General features: G+C 51.0%; 2 protein-coding genes across 2 annotated transcripts; both read right to left on the reverse strand.

Moving 5' to 3' along the window:
- Positions 1 to 246: 246 nt before the first annotated feature.
- On the reverse strand, positions 247 to 4,478 carry N7481_005628 (uncharacterized protein; the record flags this gene model as incomplete). Its single annotated transcript, XM_057264847.1, has 6 exons — positions 247 to 929; positions 987 to 1,784; positions 1,816 to 2,553; positions 2,650 to 3,610; positions 3,662 to 3,841; positions 3,912 to 4,478. The coding sequence occupies 6 exons, from the start codon at positions 4,476 to 4,478 to the stop codon at positions 247 to 249; spliced, it is 3,927 nt and encodes a 1,308-aa protein (XP_057122567.1).
- Positions 4,479 to 5,864: 1,386 nt separating this feature from the next.
- Positions 5,865 to 7,371, reverse strand: N7481_005629 (uncharacterized protein; the record flags this gene model as incomplete). The annotated part of the gene is made up of 3 exons (XM_057264848.1): positions 5,865 to 6,685; positions 6,743 to 7,120; positions 7,173 to 7,371. 3 exons carry the CDS (start codon positions 7,369 to 7,371, stop codon positions 5,865 to 5,867), a joined length of 1,398 nt encoding a protein of 465 aa, XP_057122568.1.
- Positions 7,372 to 15,873: the final 8,502 nt, after the last annotated feature.

Raw genomic sequence — 15,873 nt, forward strand, 5'->3', positions numbered from 1 at the left:
ATAGGACATGATTGATTCATGAATTTGGATTATTTGAAATAGCATGGGGGTAATGTACTGATAACCGCCCGAACACCATGCAAATGTGCGGGCATGAGGTGAGCATGAGGTGAACATCCACACAATCGAGAAAAAAAAAGCCATAATTACTCCCAATACAAATGCAAATTCGACCCCCCCTAATTTGATCCATAAGTGCACACACAAAAGCACCAGGGTCCGTAAAAACACAGATCCTCTATCCACCTATTCACTGTTCAAATATTTGCGCTTCTCTTTGCGCTTATCCACCTGCGAAAAGTCCAGCTCCTTGTAGGCCAGGCCGTGGGCTCCAGTCGCCCGGATTCGTCGCTCCGATGCAGACATGCTTCGGCCGAGGCCTTCTGGTACATTTGGCGCATGCACCACCTTGTACCCATGAGGTCGAGGGGACTGGCTCAGCGAGTAAGGAGAGTTGTAGTAGCTAGCAGAAGGGCTGTACGAGGAGCGCCGTAGATCGTACTCAGGCGAGGGATCAAAAATCTTTGGCCCCGTGCGGAGTCGTTCTGCTGCGATCCGAGCTGCATTCAGCAAAAGCTCATCTTCGTCAACTTGGCGATTGTGTGGCTTCGAGATCTGGGTTTCATCATCGGCTGGCGTCTTGCGCTCGACTAAGGCTTTGACGCGATCCAGACACGGCAGTTTTGGCAGTGCTTTGGCGTATGCTTCGGCAAGGGAGTACTTCTTGGATATAGGGGAAGATTCACTCGACCCCGATGTCTTGAGAACCTTCGAACTAGATCTCTCTCGAGTCTTCTCAGTCTCGGCACACTCATCTAATGCTCTTTTCCGGCTCATTGCTTGTTCCTCGACTTCCTTCTTCTGTTTCTCAGACGTTTTTCGAATGAACTCTTTCCAGTTGGCCTGACGTTCTGCCTCGGTCTCCTCGGCTAAAAAGAAAGTCAGCAGTGGTTTAAGAGATATGGGGAGCAAAAGTATCAAATTACCGGGAGGTTCTAGGTTCTGGGAACTAGAGAAAGCCGGCAGTTGAAGAGGTTCCTCCGGAGTATCAACTTGTTGAGTTAAGGCCTTGGCAAGCTCGGGCGACGTAACGTGCGCCGTGGTCGTTTCCTTTTCCTTGCCACCAATCTTTACAACCTCATCAGGTTTCTTGAGCTTGGGCTCGTCTCGGGTTTCATAGTCCCCTTCGTCGGAATTTTTAGTCCTCGTTTCCGACGTGGGCTGGACAGTGGGGTTCGCAGTGGAGAAGAGAGGCTTGGAAGATGAAATCCCGGGATGTGTAAATAGCGATGGGCCGGCTGATGTAGGCTGGAACAGACTCGGCATTGGTTGAGGTTTTGCTGGAACGGACTTGGAGAAATCGAAGGTAGGTGTTATCGTTGGTTGGGTGTTTTTCGTTTCCTTATTGTTGTCATTTGGTGGAGCGAACAACGACGGATTTGAGAAGCCACTGAAGCTTGGGGGCTTGACGGATTCAAAAATGCTCGAGGATTCCTGGGTGGAACTGATACCAGGGCCGATAGATGCAGACAACTGAGAAGATTGAGAAATATTTTGGGGGGCAAGAAAATTGAGGGGATTCGTAGTTGGAGCGAAGATTCCCGTTGAAGTTGTGTTCTGCGAGACAGGCTCCTTAGCTTCAACAGGAGAGAAAGGTGATTTGGTAGGAGCAAAGAAAGAAGGTGTTTGCTGAGTTGCTGATGTGCTGGTAGTAGAGGAATCTGCTTCCTTGGGTGTTTCGGAGGGTTTCTGGCCCAAAGAAAAGGCAAAAGGATTCTGGGCGCCTGCAGATTGTTCCGCGGTGCCATTGGATACCCCGCCATTCGTAAATATCGAGGATGTTTGGGGGGGGAGCAGGAGAGGAGCTTGGAGGTTTGCCGAGAGTCTGTGATGGCTTGAATGTGCCGAAAGGGTTTGGAGTTTCTGCTGCCGATACTGCCGGGGTGTCTTCCTTCCCGGTCGCTGCGGCTGGCTCTGTCGGCTTGGGGAACGCGAAAGACGAAGATGAAGTTTGGAACGGACTCTGAGCTTGCGATATTTGCGAAGCTGCAAAGGGGTTGCATGGCACGGCTGGAGTAGCAGCGGAGGTTGTCGCCAGGGTCGGTTCATCTGAAGCAGTGCCAGAGAACATTGAACCGAATGGATTGGGAGGCTGGGGCGCTTGGAATGGATTCACAGGCTGCGACGTGGCAGGGAGAACGCTTGGTTGCGTGCTCACTGGTAAGTTCACAGACGTCGGTGGTGTAGAGTTTTGGAAAAGACTTGGACTGTTAGGCGCAGGCGATTCTGATCCCAGTGGAGAGTCACTGATCTCAACCACCGGTTCTGGAACCCCATTACCGATGCTTGAGACGAAAAGAGAGTCATCTTGGTCAAGCGAGATATCCTTCGGCGATGGAGCACTACGTTCGTGAAGAGAAGATTGATCGACCATTCCCATACGTGCTGCTTCTCGGATGCCCATACCCAGAACGATGGCTACCAGGCTTCTTCCAGAACGCTTATTTTCAACAAATGTTTCCGAATAGGCGTGCTCTGTCGACGGAGAGAATTCTAATTGAGGAGTAAGCAAATGGCACAAATTGGGTATCTTTTGTCGGAGATCGAGCGAAACTCGGACCATGTTTGCCTAAAACATCAGTAACTTACCGACAGATTCGATGTGACGGGAGCCCCAGTTCAAATACTGCTGATCCTGCTCATTGAAAGCAAGCTCAAGACCTTGTTCCTCAAGAAACTTCGTTGTCTGTTCCTCATCGTCGAAATGCAAGACCCGGGTTAATTCATCGACTGTCCACTCCTCGTTTCTGTGTTGCTGGGATATTGGCGTTCGACAGTATCCTTTCCAAATGGTCCGAATAGCTGTCTGTCGAACGTAGTTGAAGTAGATCTCAGCCACACATGCCATGAGGTACGAGACACTGCCCGAGTTGATGATATTAAAGAATCGCGTGTAAAAACCCTGGGCAATTGCATTCGGTCGGCGTGAATCAAGAGTACCTTGGGGTTGCCACGTATTGCACGAGGCTGTGTAAAGCTCCATGGCCACTTGGACGCGAGGGGATTCGAGCAAAGACACCGGCCACTTCTGCACACGAGCCTCCAGGTCGGGTCGTTGATCATGGATGGAAAAGATGATGTAGTATGCACGAAATTCATCCTCATTTGGGAAGACGATGCGACCACGATTATCATCATAGTAGTATATAAGGGAAAGCATGGTGTTGTTGAGTTGCTCGCGTTCTTGGTGCCGGTCAAAAGGTTCTTCGCTCGCCGGGTTTGACAGTAAATGAAGCGAGACGATGTGGAATCGGGCAATTCGCTCCAGACAGGTCACTGCTATTCTCACGTCGCTTTCCTGGGTAACCTGTTGGACCGAAAAGTCGTTACGAACGGATCGAGTTCGATCCCAGACAAATTTGTGAATTAGTGCTAGCGGTTCGGATCCACCAAGAACATGTCGAATCAGATAGTTAGTAGTCTGGAGAAGGGCCTTGGGAGTTCGAATATCGGAAGGAAGCTGTTCATCGTAGCCTGCTGCTGATCTTCGGAAACGCTTGAGCATTTTCCATTCCATATTCTGAAGGGCATTGGTCGACGGGTGGAGATACTGGCAAGGGTGGTCAGGACTTGGGTTGGAAAGCATAACAAGGATGTTTACCTTTTCGCACTTATCCACCATTTTTTGTACAATGCGTTCAATGCTTTCGAATTCGGGACACATACCCTCGCATGTTCCGACTGGCGTGATTGCCTGGTTGAGAGACGTAGGCTGGTCAGGATCGGCCATGTGGCCATTCTTAATGGCCTGTTGCCTTTCCTTTGCGCGATCGAGTTTGAGCTGCAAATTTGGTCAGGTAAATTGTCATACCCTCGGGTTTGCGTTGATCTTCAGTGGAAATGATGCTGACCTGGTCATATCGTTGATGGTATTGTGCCAGAATAGAGCTATCCTCCACAGGAACTGGCTGTCCAGGAACGCTATTCATCTTCCTTGTCGGTTTTACCCACTGATTATGTCTCGGCGCGCCTCCTCTGGCACCACCTCGAAACCCCCCTCGCGCACGATTCGAGTTCAGGGTATGTGCTCCATTCGTGATTCCGGAAAAGGGCGAGTTATTTTGGGGCTGTGCTGGTTGCTGGGCCGGGACACCGAAAGGAGACGAGAAAGGTTTTTGTTGATTGATCTGAGCGAACGGCGAATTGCCGTTTTGAGGACCAGCTCCTTGCTTAGCCGTGACTGAATGAGATGAGCCAGCAGCCGCAGCGCCAGCGCCACGACCGCGGTTTGGAAAAGTGCCTGTGCTTCGGGCCCGGCCACGTTGCCTGGGTCCCCTAAATGTGCTGGATCCTCCTCGGGTTTGAAGTTGAGAGCCACGATTGCATGGTGCGCCGCGGCCACGGCCATTTGCACCTGTCGATGGTCCGCCTCTCTGGCCACGAGGAACACCAGCAAACGGGTTGAACGGAGTAGCCATTCTGTCCGCACTCAGCGGGTGAGAAGGAAAAGACCGCCTCCGGCCACCTCAGAAGTTTCCCCAGTAAACCTTTTAAGTCTTGGCTGTGACTAGTGGCGAGTTCTTCGATGAGTGTCGACGATTGGGAGACGGGGAGATAAGAGAAAAAACGAAGCAGCTGTTCGAGGAAATTGGTTCGCCGAGGCGAGATTTAAAAGTCAGTCCATGTTGCCAAGATATATAACCGATCCAGTGATGCAGAACAAAGCGAGGGCGCGATTGGAAGAAATATAATTGAATGAAAGTTGTCACGGGGTCCGAGGAGTGAATGCGCGGGAAGGGTGGTCGAGGTACCTTTCGAATAGTCGGAGCTCGTATGATAAGTCTAGATGGCCGAAATCATTGCGCGACCGTGATTTCTGTGAACGATATCGGTTTGAAAGTCGCAAAGAGCTCGGGTCAGCCGAGGCTTGCGACGGGTGGTCGGGGTTGAACGAGGTCTTTAAGGAGTCGCTCAATGAAAATTTGGAGAGACACGAAAAGCAGGGCGCGTAGAAATCGGCAATATATCGTCTCCGTCAGTCTGCAGAGATGTGGCCTCTCTTCTTGAAGCGATAGCGAAGAAAGGCCTGCGGGTCGCGAGTCGAAGAGAGTCGCCGCGACGATGCGAGCTTCCAGTGGGTCCACTTGTCGAGGGTCATGTGACCTGCCATAAGACACATACAGCGGTCACTACTAGGCAACTATAAGTCTATTACTATTCCAGGTGACAACTTTTGTGCCAACTACTGCACAATTGGATGGATTCGAATGATTATTTGAACTCATGTTATTCCTCGTGTCCGCTATGTCCAAAGTAGTGTTTATCAACAACGTCCCGTAGTAATGAGATATGATAATATTTATCAGGGACCAATAAGAATGTACAGAAATATCAAATAGAGAGATCAACCATGATGAGCGAGAGTCGAGAAAGGGCAATTATGTGAAAAAAAAGAAGAGGTTTTAAAATCAACCGGAAGGAAAAGCCAGACACACAAATGAGAAGAAGAAAAGAAAATAACAACCAAGCCAAAGTATTTCCAGAAAAAGAGATCAACAACAAGAAGAAAAAGAATAAAAGACAACCCTGAAGCAGCCCTGAAATCAAAAAAAAAAAAAAAAGTCTGCACAGCACCTAACCATCTGAGCGACACCAAAAAGCATTTTTTTATCCACGAAATTTGGAAATCAACGTGTCACAAAGTAAAACTCCCACGCGAAGCCACCTGTATATTGTGCGCTTTCATATATTGGTATGATATGATAATCAGAGCCATTCATTCATATAGTCATTAAATCCCGTTGCTATGTTCGCATAATCAACGAATTCCATTTCTCAACCCGGGGCCAGCCCGACCGATTCAGTTAGGAAAGGTGGGCAAGTGGAGAGCCGTGTGGATGAGGGTGGCCCAAGGAGCCAGTTCGGAACGGTAGAGACCGACCGAGAGGATCCATGGGCGGCTGTTCGTGATTGGGCAAGCCGTGCATAGAATGCGTCGGTGGAGCCATTGCCATGTTGTATGGCATTGAGGGCTGTGTAGTGGCTGGCGCATTGTAGCCTACCGGGCTGAAGATGTCTTGCCGGAAAGTTGGGGTGGACCAGTGCTGGTCCGGTGTGGAGGAAGGATAAGATGGTTGAGATGCGTAGGCGAAGACAGAGACATCGTGTGGGCTAATCATTTCGGCAGTGACAGGGGTGCTGAGCATGCCTTGAGAGAAGGAATCGGTGTATTGGGGTGGGGTGGCATAGAATGGACGATCACGGCTCTCGAAGGTGAGAGGCTCTGCGAGGGAGAAGCTGCCAGGCAGAGAGCGAGGAGGGAGGCCCATGGCGTCGATGGGGGTTGTGAGAGGGGCAGTTTGCTCAGATGAGCTCGGTGTGAGAAGGCCGTCTTCGAGATGCTCAATGTCCAAGACCGGTGCAGGGCCGTCGCTAGATTCTTCTTCCTCGTCGCCCTTAGGGCTTGGTCCTCGGTTCATCACGTAGACTAAAGTGTTGGCGTCAACTTCACCACGCTCCCATCGTTCCTCCATCTTGCGAACACGGAGGACTTCCAGGATGATGTCCACATGAGAGGGGTGCTTCAGGCTGCGTTTGGTATCGCTAGCAACTTCCTTGAGCTTGTCGGACGTGATTCCGAAGCCTCCAAGCTTGCGGATGATATGAAGCAAAAGCTCAATACGATCTGTCAATATAGTGTTAGCGGATTGATTACGAACCAAATATGGGCGTCAGAACGTACACTCTTTGCGTAGGTGGTCAGGCTCCTTGTGCATGACACCAGGTGGCCACCACTCGGGCTTGGTCTTTTCAGGGTCACCGGTAGTACCGGGGGCAGATCCAGCTGGAGGTTTTCCACCGTTGTATGGGTGTCTCACTTGCTTGCGAGGCTCAATGAACTTGATAAAGGCCTTGGCGACCATGCGGCAGTTAAGTTGTTGGAAGTGCTTGAGAGCACCCTCGTAGTAGTTCATAAGCTTCGTGGCGTCTCCAACGCGAATAGAAGTAGTCTCATTACCCGCGGGGGAGTAGTCATCACTGTCAGAATCATCAGCCAGTCGGCTGTGGGTCATGGAAGTCGGGGCGTTGCCGCGGCGGCGGCGGACTCTGCGCGGAGATGCTAGGGAATAATTAGATCAAATTCGAAATGGGACGTAGTATATAAAACATACCCCCAGAGAGAGGCTGATGGAGTCCAATTTTCTCGCCGAGTGTCTCTAGGAATGTCTGGCGAACATCCGGAGAGAAAAGTGTCATATTCTGCTCCGTAATGCTGGCTGACTCTTCGCAGCCCAGCTTGCCCGCGCTGTCAATATAGATAAGCGCATAGTGGGCGAATGGAATATGGCACGACGATTGCGGAGCCATCATGGGCTATTCGGATGTTAGGGCAAGGCTCACATTATAATTCCTGTATCGAAATAAACTTACAGGAATAACATCCCAGCCGGGGGGGGCCTTCAAGAGCAGAGGCGGACCGCTTCATGGCGCTACTGGTGGGGTTGGGCTTATGGTAAACCATTTTGCAGGAAGGGACAGGGTCCTGCGAAGGTGTTGAATGTCGTGATCTCTTTAAACTTCGAGTTTGCAAGAAACGGGGAAAGATAATTGGGCTAAGTAGAGCTGGTTGCGTTCAAGGTGTCGCGAGTCGGACAGGCCCTTCTTATAGATCGAGGATCCCGCTCTAGATGGAACTGGTGGAGAAAAACGTTAGCCGCACGCTCTCATCTCCTCAAGATACTAATGTGCATCGAGCCAATCCAGTTCCCAAAATGGTCACTGGCAGCTTGCCAATGCCCAACGGCCAACCGGTCTCCCGCTCCTCCCCAACGGGTGGTGGTAAGAGCACAGGATGACCATATCGGGGACGGGTGAAGTCAAGCTTATTGAGAATGGGACTATGCTTGGGGCGATATGCAGGCAAATACTCACAGGAACTCGAGAACGAGGTCGACAGGCCAGGTGGTATTCAAATGGTTCGTCGGTGATGCGAGGGAAAACTGCAGGAGAAAAGACAGTTGCTGTTGGCAACCGACGGGGCAAATGCAGGAACTGAAGACGATTGACGGGTTCCCCGGACGGTACTGTAAGGCGTGTGGTGACACGGACGGGGATGGACTGGTTGTATACACAATATCTGATGAAGTGTTGACTTGGAACCTAGATCACGGATAGGACAAGGTGGGGGCTAATAACGATTGGAGGGGAAGGGTTCCAGAAAATCGAAAGTTGTGGATTCAAAGAAGATGAGGGGGGAAGACGAGGTGTTTAAATCATGTACATCTCGAATAGAAAAAAAAAGGACTAAAACGAGACCTGGGATGATGGGCTTTTTCAGCGGTCCAGGCAATTGACAAAGTACCAACTTGAAAATCTTCGAATAACCCCGGAGCAGCCAACCTGTGCCACATCGAGCATGGATGATCCTTGAAAGTATGGACAAGCCGGGGGATCCCCGACAGCTTCTGATCTTGGGTCTGCAGGCTGCAGATTGGCGTGGTGCAGTTTCCAGAGTGCCTTAGCTGCTGCGTTAGCGCTTGGTAAAAAGTCCACGTCCCGATTCGTGATCCCTGTCCAAGACTATTTGTAGATCGTGGATTTATTTTATTTTATTTTTATAATTCTGATTTTATGTACGAGTATTTTTTTTTTTTTTCTTTCTTTTTCTTTTTTCCCCTTTCCCTTCCCATTCCCCCGCCCCTCCCTCCACCCCATTTCTCTTTTATTATTATTATTATTCGTATTCATTTTAATTCGATTAAATCTCACCCTTTTAGCGTCGGGGCATCCCCCAAAGTAGCGTGGCGCTGTCGATTATCGATCGGCCTCCCCAGAGGGTCGGTGTTTCTTGTCCCACCATCGACTACAGTCTCCAAGCTTCCATCCGTACTGGATGACAGATTTTAATTGCCCGTTAGTACCCCAATCTTCAACAGAAAACAACATAGGAAAAAAGTGTCCTTATCTTAAGAATCCTTTGAAACGGATTCCATCCACTTCAACCCGTTCTGACGGCGGGTTGAAGCGCGGGATCCACGCGAACCAGGGTTTCTTTGTTTGGCGGGGCGATACTACCTCCTACTCCTAGAAATCGATGGAAATTATTAGCTTCAACCTATCGTGAAGCAGTATACTACACTGCCTAGAATATAGTATTCCCACCAAGACGCACCACTCTCTCAAGCTGTCAGGGCCGTGTTCCCTCAAACCGGGCCCTGCCTTGCGTCGGGGCCCGCGTAATGTGGGTGCTATTCCCATGCATGCAGATCTCTTCAGCTGTCGGGGCTCCCGTACTGGTTTGTCATGAAAGTTTCTATGCCTCTCAGGTCTCGATCTTGACTTTCGTTTACTCTGTAGGCACCGTGGGATGCTCCATTCGATGAGGATAGGGAGAAGTTTAATGGCATCAAAGGTACCGAGAATGGAGTACAACCTTTCCTCCACTCCATCAACCCCCTCCTCCCCCTCGGGACGCAAAAAAGGCCGTGCTCGATCGTCGGATCTTGGGTGGATGTGCCCCGACGCTAGTGCTACCAATGGCAGGGGCCCCTTGGCCAATGCCATGAGAGCCCCGAGGACCGCCGGTCCATTGCTTCGAGGGGCTGTCTGTCCCACGAACCTATCAAGGTGCGGTTTGTGCGTGGCCCAACATCCTGGATCCTGGAATCCCGTTCAGAGTGACTGGGCTCTAATTCTCTTTTGAGCCCGCTCTCTGTCCGCATTGGTCGAACGAGATGCCATCCGTTTGTGCCCTTGTAGATCATCGAACATCTCAAACATGACAGGAGCCCGCGGGGTCTCAACGAATATCATAACTAGCCAACGGCAAACGTCAACATGATGCTCACCCTCAGGGGAGGCGAACCCCTGAGATCAGACCCTCCAGTCTCTGCACCATGGCCGAATCAAGGAATCAGAAGCAGATAAAGCACAAATCGCTTTAATTAGTACCATTGGCACTCCGTACGAAGTATACGGGGCTAAAAAGGTACCAGGCTCGCCAATGGAATAGTTAGCCGCGGAATTTCTCGTCCAAGCCCACGTCGACCCAGCAATCTAACACAAATCGAGACTTGGCACAGAGCACGGCAAAGAATCGGATCACCTTGAGTTATCTGTTGGACAGGGATGTGTGATCATCGGGGATAAGCGTCCGGTCGCAAAATGGGTCAAGTGTTTCTACCAGCCCCGGTTAAGCGCGGTACTTTTGGACGCCTTCTTTGTTGCGTAACCCAATCATTGCCCCCACGCCAGGCCGTGTCAACATTTCAATCCTCGATGTCACCTACATATGTACAGTAGTCAAGAGTACGTACCTAGCCCATCATCCTGGAAGACTACTTTTTAGTTTCCTCCATATGGTTAGTCTCGTCCCAAGTGGATTTCAGGACCAGTTGGGCTTTAAAGAGGGCCCAGGGAGAAGGAACATCTACCCAAGCTACTGTCAGCGCGCCCATCTCCCGGGATTTGCATCGTTGACGGTTTCTCGGGACGAGGCAACTGGCTAACTATCGACCGTAGTTACTGTACATACTATCTTTTGCCGGAGGCGCTAGATAGTCTTGTGCTAGGTAGCCAAAGCATGCAAATATGCGAAAAGTCTTGCCACAGCGATTTAGTTTATGCGCCAGATCGGGGATGAGATGCATGCCCCTCATACATACGCAAACAATATGTACCTGCGCAGTTTGATCTCTCTCTTTTTTTCAGGTAGATGAACATGACAGTAGTCGTTTCGGTCCATCTGCATCTAGTCTCCCGCGTAAGTCCCCATCCAGTCCTATCATTAGCTCGCCTGGCATGGTCTAGCAACCACTAGTTATCCTCCGCCACACACCCATTTACGAGGACTAGAGACTGTGCTCAAAACCCTAGGGTATGATCATCGAGTATCCGTATCAGTGCTTCGAATCGCCTGGGAGATGAGCAGGATTCAACTGCCCAAACCCAATAGAGTATAATCCCCCTCTTCCTCTTTCGAGGGGTTCAGTAGTCCCCCTCTCCCACCTCCAAATTCCCATCTCTGGAAAAACGAGGCGAGATTTGTACTTTGGTTTATTTGTCATTTTGATCATTCCTCGATATTGGAAACCCCCGATGTCAATTACACTAACGGCAACGGCGCGACGCCTTCTCCACCGACAGTTGCAAGGGGCGTGTCGGGGAGTCTTTGTTTGCGGTCCCGCAAACCCACGAACCTACGATCAATCTGTTCCCCGAGTGGTGGATTGCTATTCCTGTAAGATTTTTGCTTTTTTTTGGTTCTCAATTTTCCTGTTGTGGGATCGCCTTCGCCCCCCACCATCACTCGCTAATGCGAATTTGGGCAGCCCGTTGGGATGTCATATTGTCATAAGAGAAAAGGGGGGCCAACGGGCTGCCCGAAAGTGTGATCACCATGTCTCTCCTGCTGCTCATTCACAACGACTGCTACTATGGGCAAATGAAGATCGGGGCTAGACCATTGAGCTCGGTCTCTGGGTTTGGCCAATCATCGTGCGTTATGCTGCAGTCGCTTGCAACGCTCAGATGGTTCAGCCACGACGTGGCACAGATGTGCAGCACACATGTACATGCTCCTACATTTACAGTGTCCGTGTACTTCCATGTCGAGCTGAAATCAACCACCGCCACACTTGTAGCCTAAGACAGTTGTCGGTGCGCATAATTAAACTGCAGGGAAGGGCCCTGTCAAACCGCTGCTTCGGAGCATCTTACATGCGCCATGATGACTTCCCACCCAGACCCCCCTTTCCCCTCTATAAATATTCTCCAGAGTCAAAGGCGTTAAATCATAGCCTGTAGTACGGCTTACCTTTTGACAGGCTTGGCGGTCTCAGAGCTAGGGCTACCGATTGGGAATGATTGGTAGACTCGTACGCGAGCAAACAGCACCCTGGTATTCAGACAGCCCGCTTTTACCGCCAGATCTAGGAATCGACTGGAAAGCGCCGGAGATACTCGGATCGGTGGTGATGCAATCACCCTGAAACTTCTGGGTGAGGCGCTATCTTGGTCGGGGAACTGGATGTGACAGCGGGCGAGCACTGACTGGGGCGTCCGTAGAGGGGGTGTGGGGGCGGGAGATGAGACGGGTGTGGGATGAACTAGATTGGAGTTCAAGGAGGGGGAGGATTCCAACTCTTCCTCGATCTGCAGATGATGCCTGTCCGTGCCCGTGCAGTTCTGGAACGGTGGCGCAAGAGAGATGGTTCACCGCTGGAGTATAGAGAGTACAAGTGTAAACAAAGTACCTCTTCCGCTCTCGCTCTCTTCGGCCATCTGCTCCTAACTCGGAAAATCAGGAGGTCAAGGCTGTAGTGAATGACTTCGTATCGATCGAGGACAGGTGATTTTTGGATTGCGATCAGACAAGGCCTGGGCAAATGGATGGCGGCCAAAGTCTGTTTTGTTCGCCTACGATCGAGACCGTCGTTTCTGAAGTGCATGGGCGAAATCACCGACAAAGGTACATCGAGGCAACCCGTCGTGCTGGATTGTATTTTGGAGATGAGAGGAGAGGACACAGGAGGCAGACAAGAACCTCGTATGCCTGACGAATATCGGATGATCGCTTGCCGTACTCTATTTCGTTTCTCGGGTCGCGGACAGGGAGGACGAGGCTGGACGCCCCGACTAATGCACCGGGGGTAAACAGCCGCGGCGACCTTAGTACGATCGATCAATGATGTGCAGTCATCGTCCACAGATCGGACCGGCCTCGAGGGTGTCTACGTCATGAGAGCCGGCGCGGGCCTGCCATCGGCTCTGGAGGGGTTGGTCTGGTCCAGGGGAGAGACAATTTGATTGATGGGGGGGGGGGGTTCTTTGTGTCAGCTGGGATGAGCTAGGAGCGGCAAGAGATTTGCGGTTCTTTTGTTGTCAAGCCTATAATTGGGCTAGAAGGAGGGCCGGCGTCGTCTCCACTAAGATGATGCGGGTCTACAAGGAGCATTGACCAGCCATAAACGAGAAATAGCTCCTTCCCAGAAGCCACCGGCCCGCGGATTCTCGGACCGGAGACGCTAGTCAACTAGTGGGCTGTCAAAAGGGCCCGGCTGCATGGAGACTGCTCCACCTGAACCCAGCCAGAAGGTCCTATCATCGATCATCCGCGCCCAGGAACCGTCCAATTCTGGCAACTCGACCGCCAAAGATACTGCGTGTGACCTTGACCTCACATCAAACACACCGTGGGTAGGCATATTCTCATCTCTGGCGGTTTCAGGAAGCGATTCTATTCTCGCGAGGCTTCGATCAGCGAGTTATCCCGTACTCGATACGGTCGCAAAGTACGACAATTTCCAAAAGTACGGACTATCACTAGTCTAGAGCCGACGATCGAGGAGGATTTTGTAGTGAAGCAGCCAATGTTCATGCAAGCCAGCTTCCCCTTTCTCATACGGTTTTGCTGGTGGATCTGGTGGTAGGGGAATGAGGTTGACGGATACGTTATACGTTACGTTATGTACATTTGTATGCACCCAGATTTCTGTTCACCCTTTGGCTAACGATAGATTAGTATTGAACTGCGAGCAGCCTTCGAAGTGGGGGCCGAGCGCCGCTGCGAGGAAATACGAGAGCACATGACTTCAGAGCTAGTATGAGGCTCTCGATACTATTGAGTGACAAATTCACGATTACGTACTGTAACTAGCGACACCCAGAAGAAAAATTCGGCCAAAAGCAAAACTGAAACCGCAGGGAATAATTCCAATGGCACTTCATTACGGAGTACTCCACGACTGCATTATGGCCCGGCCCGCGGAATTAGGGTTTCCCACAGTCAGCAGCCCTACTGCAACCCATGTATCTTCTCTCCATTAGGGCATTGGGCCCTGCAGGGATATTGGATATTTTTAGGGAGTATTGAATTAAAGGATCACGGCTGCAATGTTAATGGTACGTGGCTATTTATTGTACGAAGTACTAATCTAGTTTCTCATTCCTTCGTTGCATCAAGACAATGCAACCCGTACATTTGTTTGATCGAAAGTCTCCAAGGTTACGCACTTGCCCCTGGCCATTATAAGCGCTTTGCAGCTTGATACGCCAATGATGATCCGAGTTCGCCTCACTATTAAGCCAACTACCTCGCGATTAGCTCTCGCGGGTGATGCGGGTGTGGGAAAGGGGAAGAATTGGGGCGCGCTCAGAGCCCGACCGCGTGGGAAATGACACCTGGTCCTTGCCCGCGCCGAAGCTTATGAAGAAAGTACGAAATACACGGCCCTTTTTACCTTTGTAATACCACCGCTGCTGCACCATGACGCTGGGTCACTCTGGGGCTGGAATCCAGTGGGCCTGGGCCATGGGATCGGCCTCGCTTCGACCTCCGCTTGGGATGGCGTTGAAAGTGAACGCGCCCTTGCTTCAAGGTGACCACGGGAAATGACTCCGTGCGCAGTTCATTCCTGATTCTCCACATGGACATCGTTCGCAGTATGCGGGCAGGAAGGGAGAGGGGCTGCCATGTGTTTGGGCGAGATGGTTGATGTATGCATGTCTATAAACGATAGAGACCCAAACCTTGAAGGGTATACAGGGCATGTACCTCGGCAGAGGTAATCCACTAACACCCCTTTGAATCCTAGCTCACACCACAGGTGGATCATAGTGGTCCCAAGGGGACAGCACAATGGGAGAGAACCCCATCGGAGGGATCCCCGTCCCAGTTACCTGGATAGCCAAACTGGAGACCCGCGGCCACCCACAGTCCTGGGGCGAATCCCACCCCATCCTGAGTCTCGCATTGATCTCTCACTGATCTTCGCAGCTCGTCTGGCGCGGACCTTCAATTCTCAGCCAATCATCAGAGCTTAGTTCATCGCACTGTCCATACCCTAACTCTCAATGCGGCAATGGTGCAAACTCTCCGGTGACGCTAAAAGGTTCCCCGTGGCTTCATCCTCGAAAGCTTCCTGTGCATTGGAACCCACCAGGCTGGATAACCGATGTTGCCATGGTGTGCATAATCGACGGTCCGCAATAACTCTTTCTTGGGTTGGTGAATCAGACGGGACGAACATTCCGCCGTTCTAGCAGAGCTAATCGCATCTCCACCCATCCACCAACACGCTAAATGCAAGCCTCCCACTGGCAAAGCAGAAAGCAGATTTGGAATATAAATGCACTGCACTGCAGCCACGGACAAATTTCCCGAAACGGCGGACGAGATCGTCCCTTAGATCTTCTTCCCAGCGCGCCCGATCGAAGGGTGCAGCTTCTGAGTGGCTGAAACAATGTCATTATGCCTCACGATGGCTGGGACCTCGTCCAAATCCTTGAATCATGCGCTTCTTGGAAGCCAATGACAGTGGTGCGTACTGCTATAACACCGAGATAGGCCTAACAAAAAAGGCAGTCTAAACTTGTAGCTTCGTCATTCAGGATTTCCCTGTTCCCAGTGCGCCGGAATGCTGTTCCCACTTTGCCGGGGAGGCCCGGCCCAAGCGAGCGATCGGTGGCTGGGATGATGGAATTTAGCAGAAAAAATAAAGTCTGATTCGCTCTCTTACCCCATTGCCAAATTTTACCTGCTCGGTAACAAATATCTTATCCAGATTGGGTTCATTTAGAAGATTCTTCGGCGATATTCCTTTCCCTCGGTTGCTCATTGAAAAAATGCGGGATATGAAGAACTGTATCCACACAATAACCCACTCAGTTCCACAGAATATACTATCGTAGCACCTGCCTCAATAATGAAATCCATCCACTTTTCGTCAAAGGCAACTCGCAGCCGGGAAGAACCTGCACCTGTTGCACGATCGAATTCGCCGATGCAAGGTACTCGGAAAGTCCATGTCAATGCGGAGGCAAAGAAGCAGCCCCGAAAGCATATCGCGGTAGCGAAATAAAAAGATGTCACCA

This window comes from Penicillium waksmanii (assembly GCF_028829765.1).
Source record: "Penicillium waksmanii strain IBT 27052 chromosome Unknown utg000005l:1.0-5232799.0:1.0-5237142.0, whole genome shotgun sequence".
Lineage (NCBI taxonomy): Eukaryota > Fungi > Ascomycota > Eurotiomycetes > Eurotiales > Aspergillaceae > Penicillium > Penicillium waksmanii.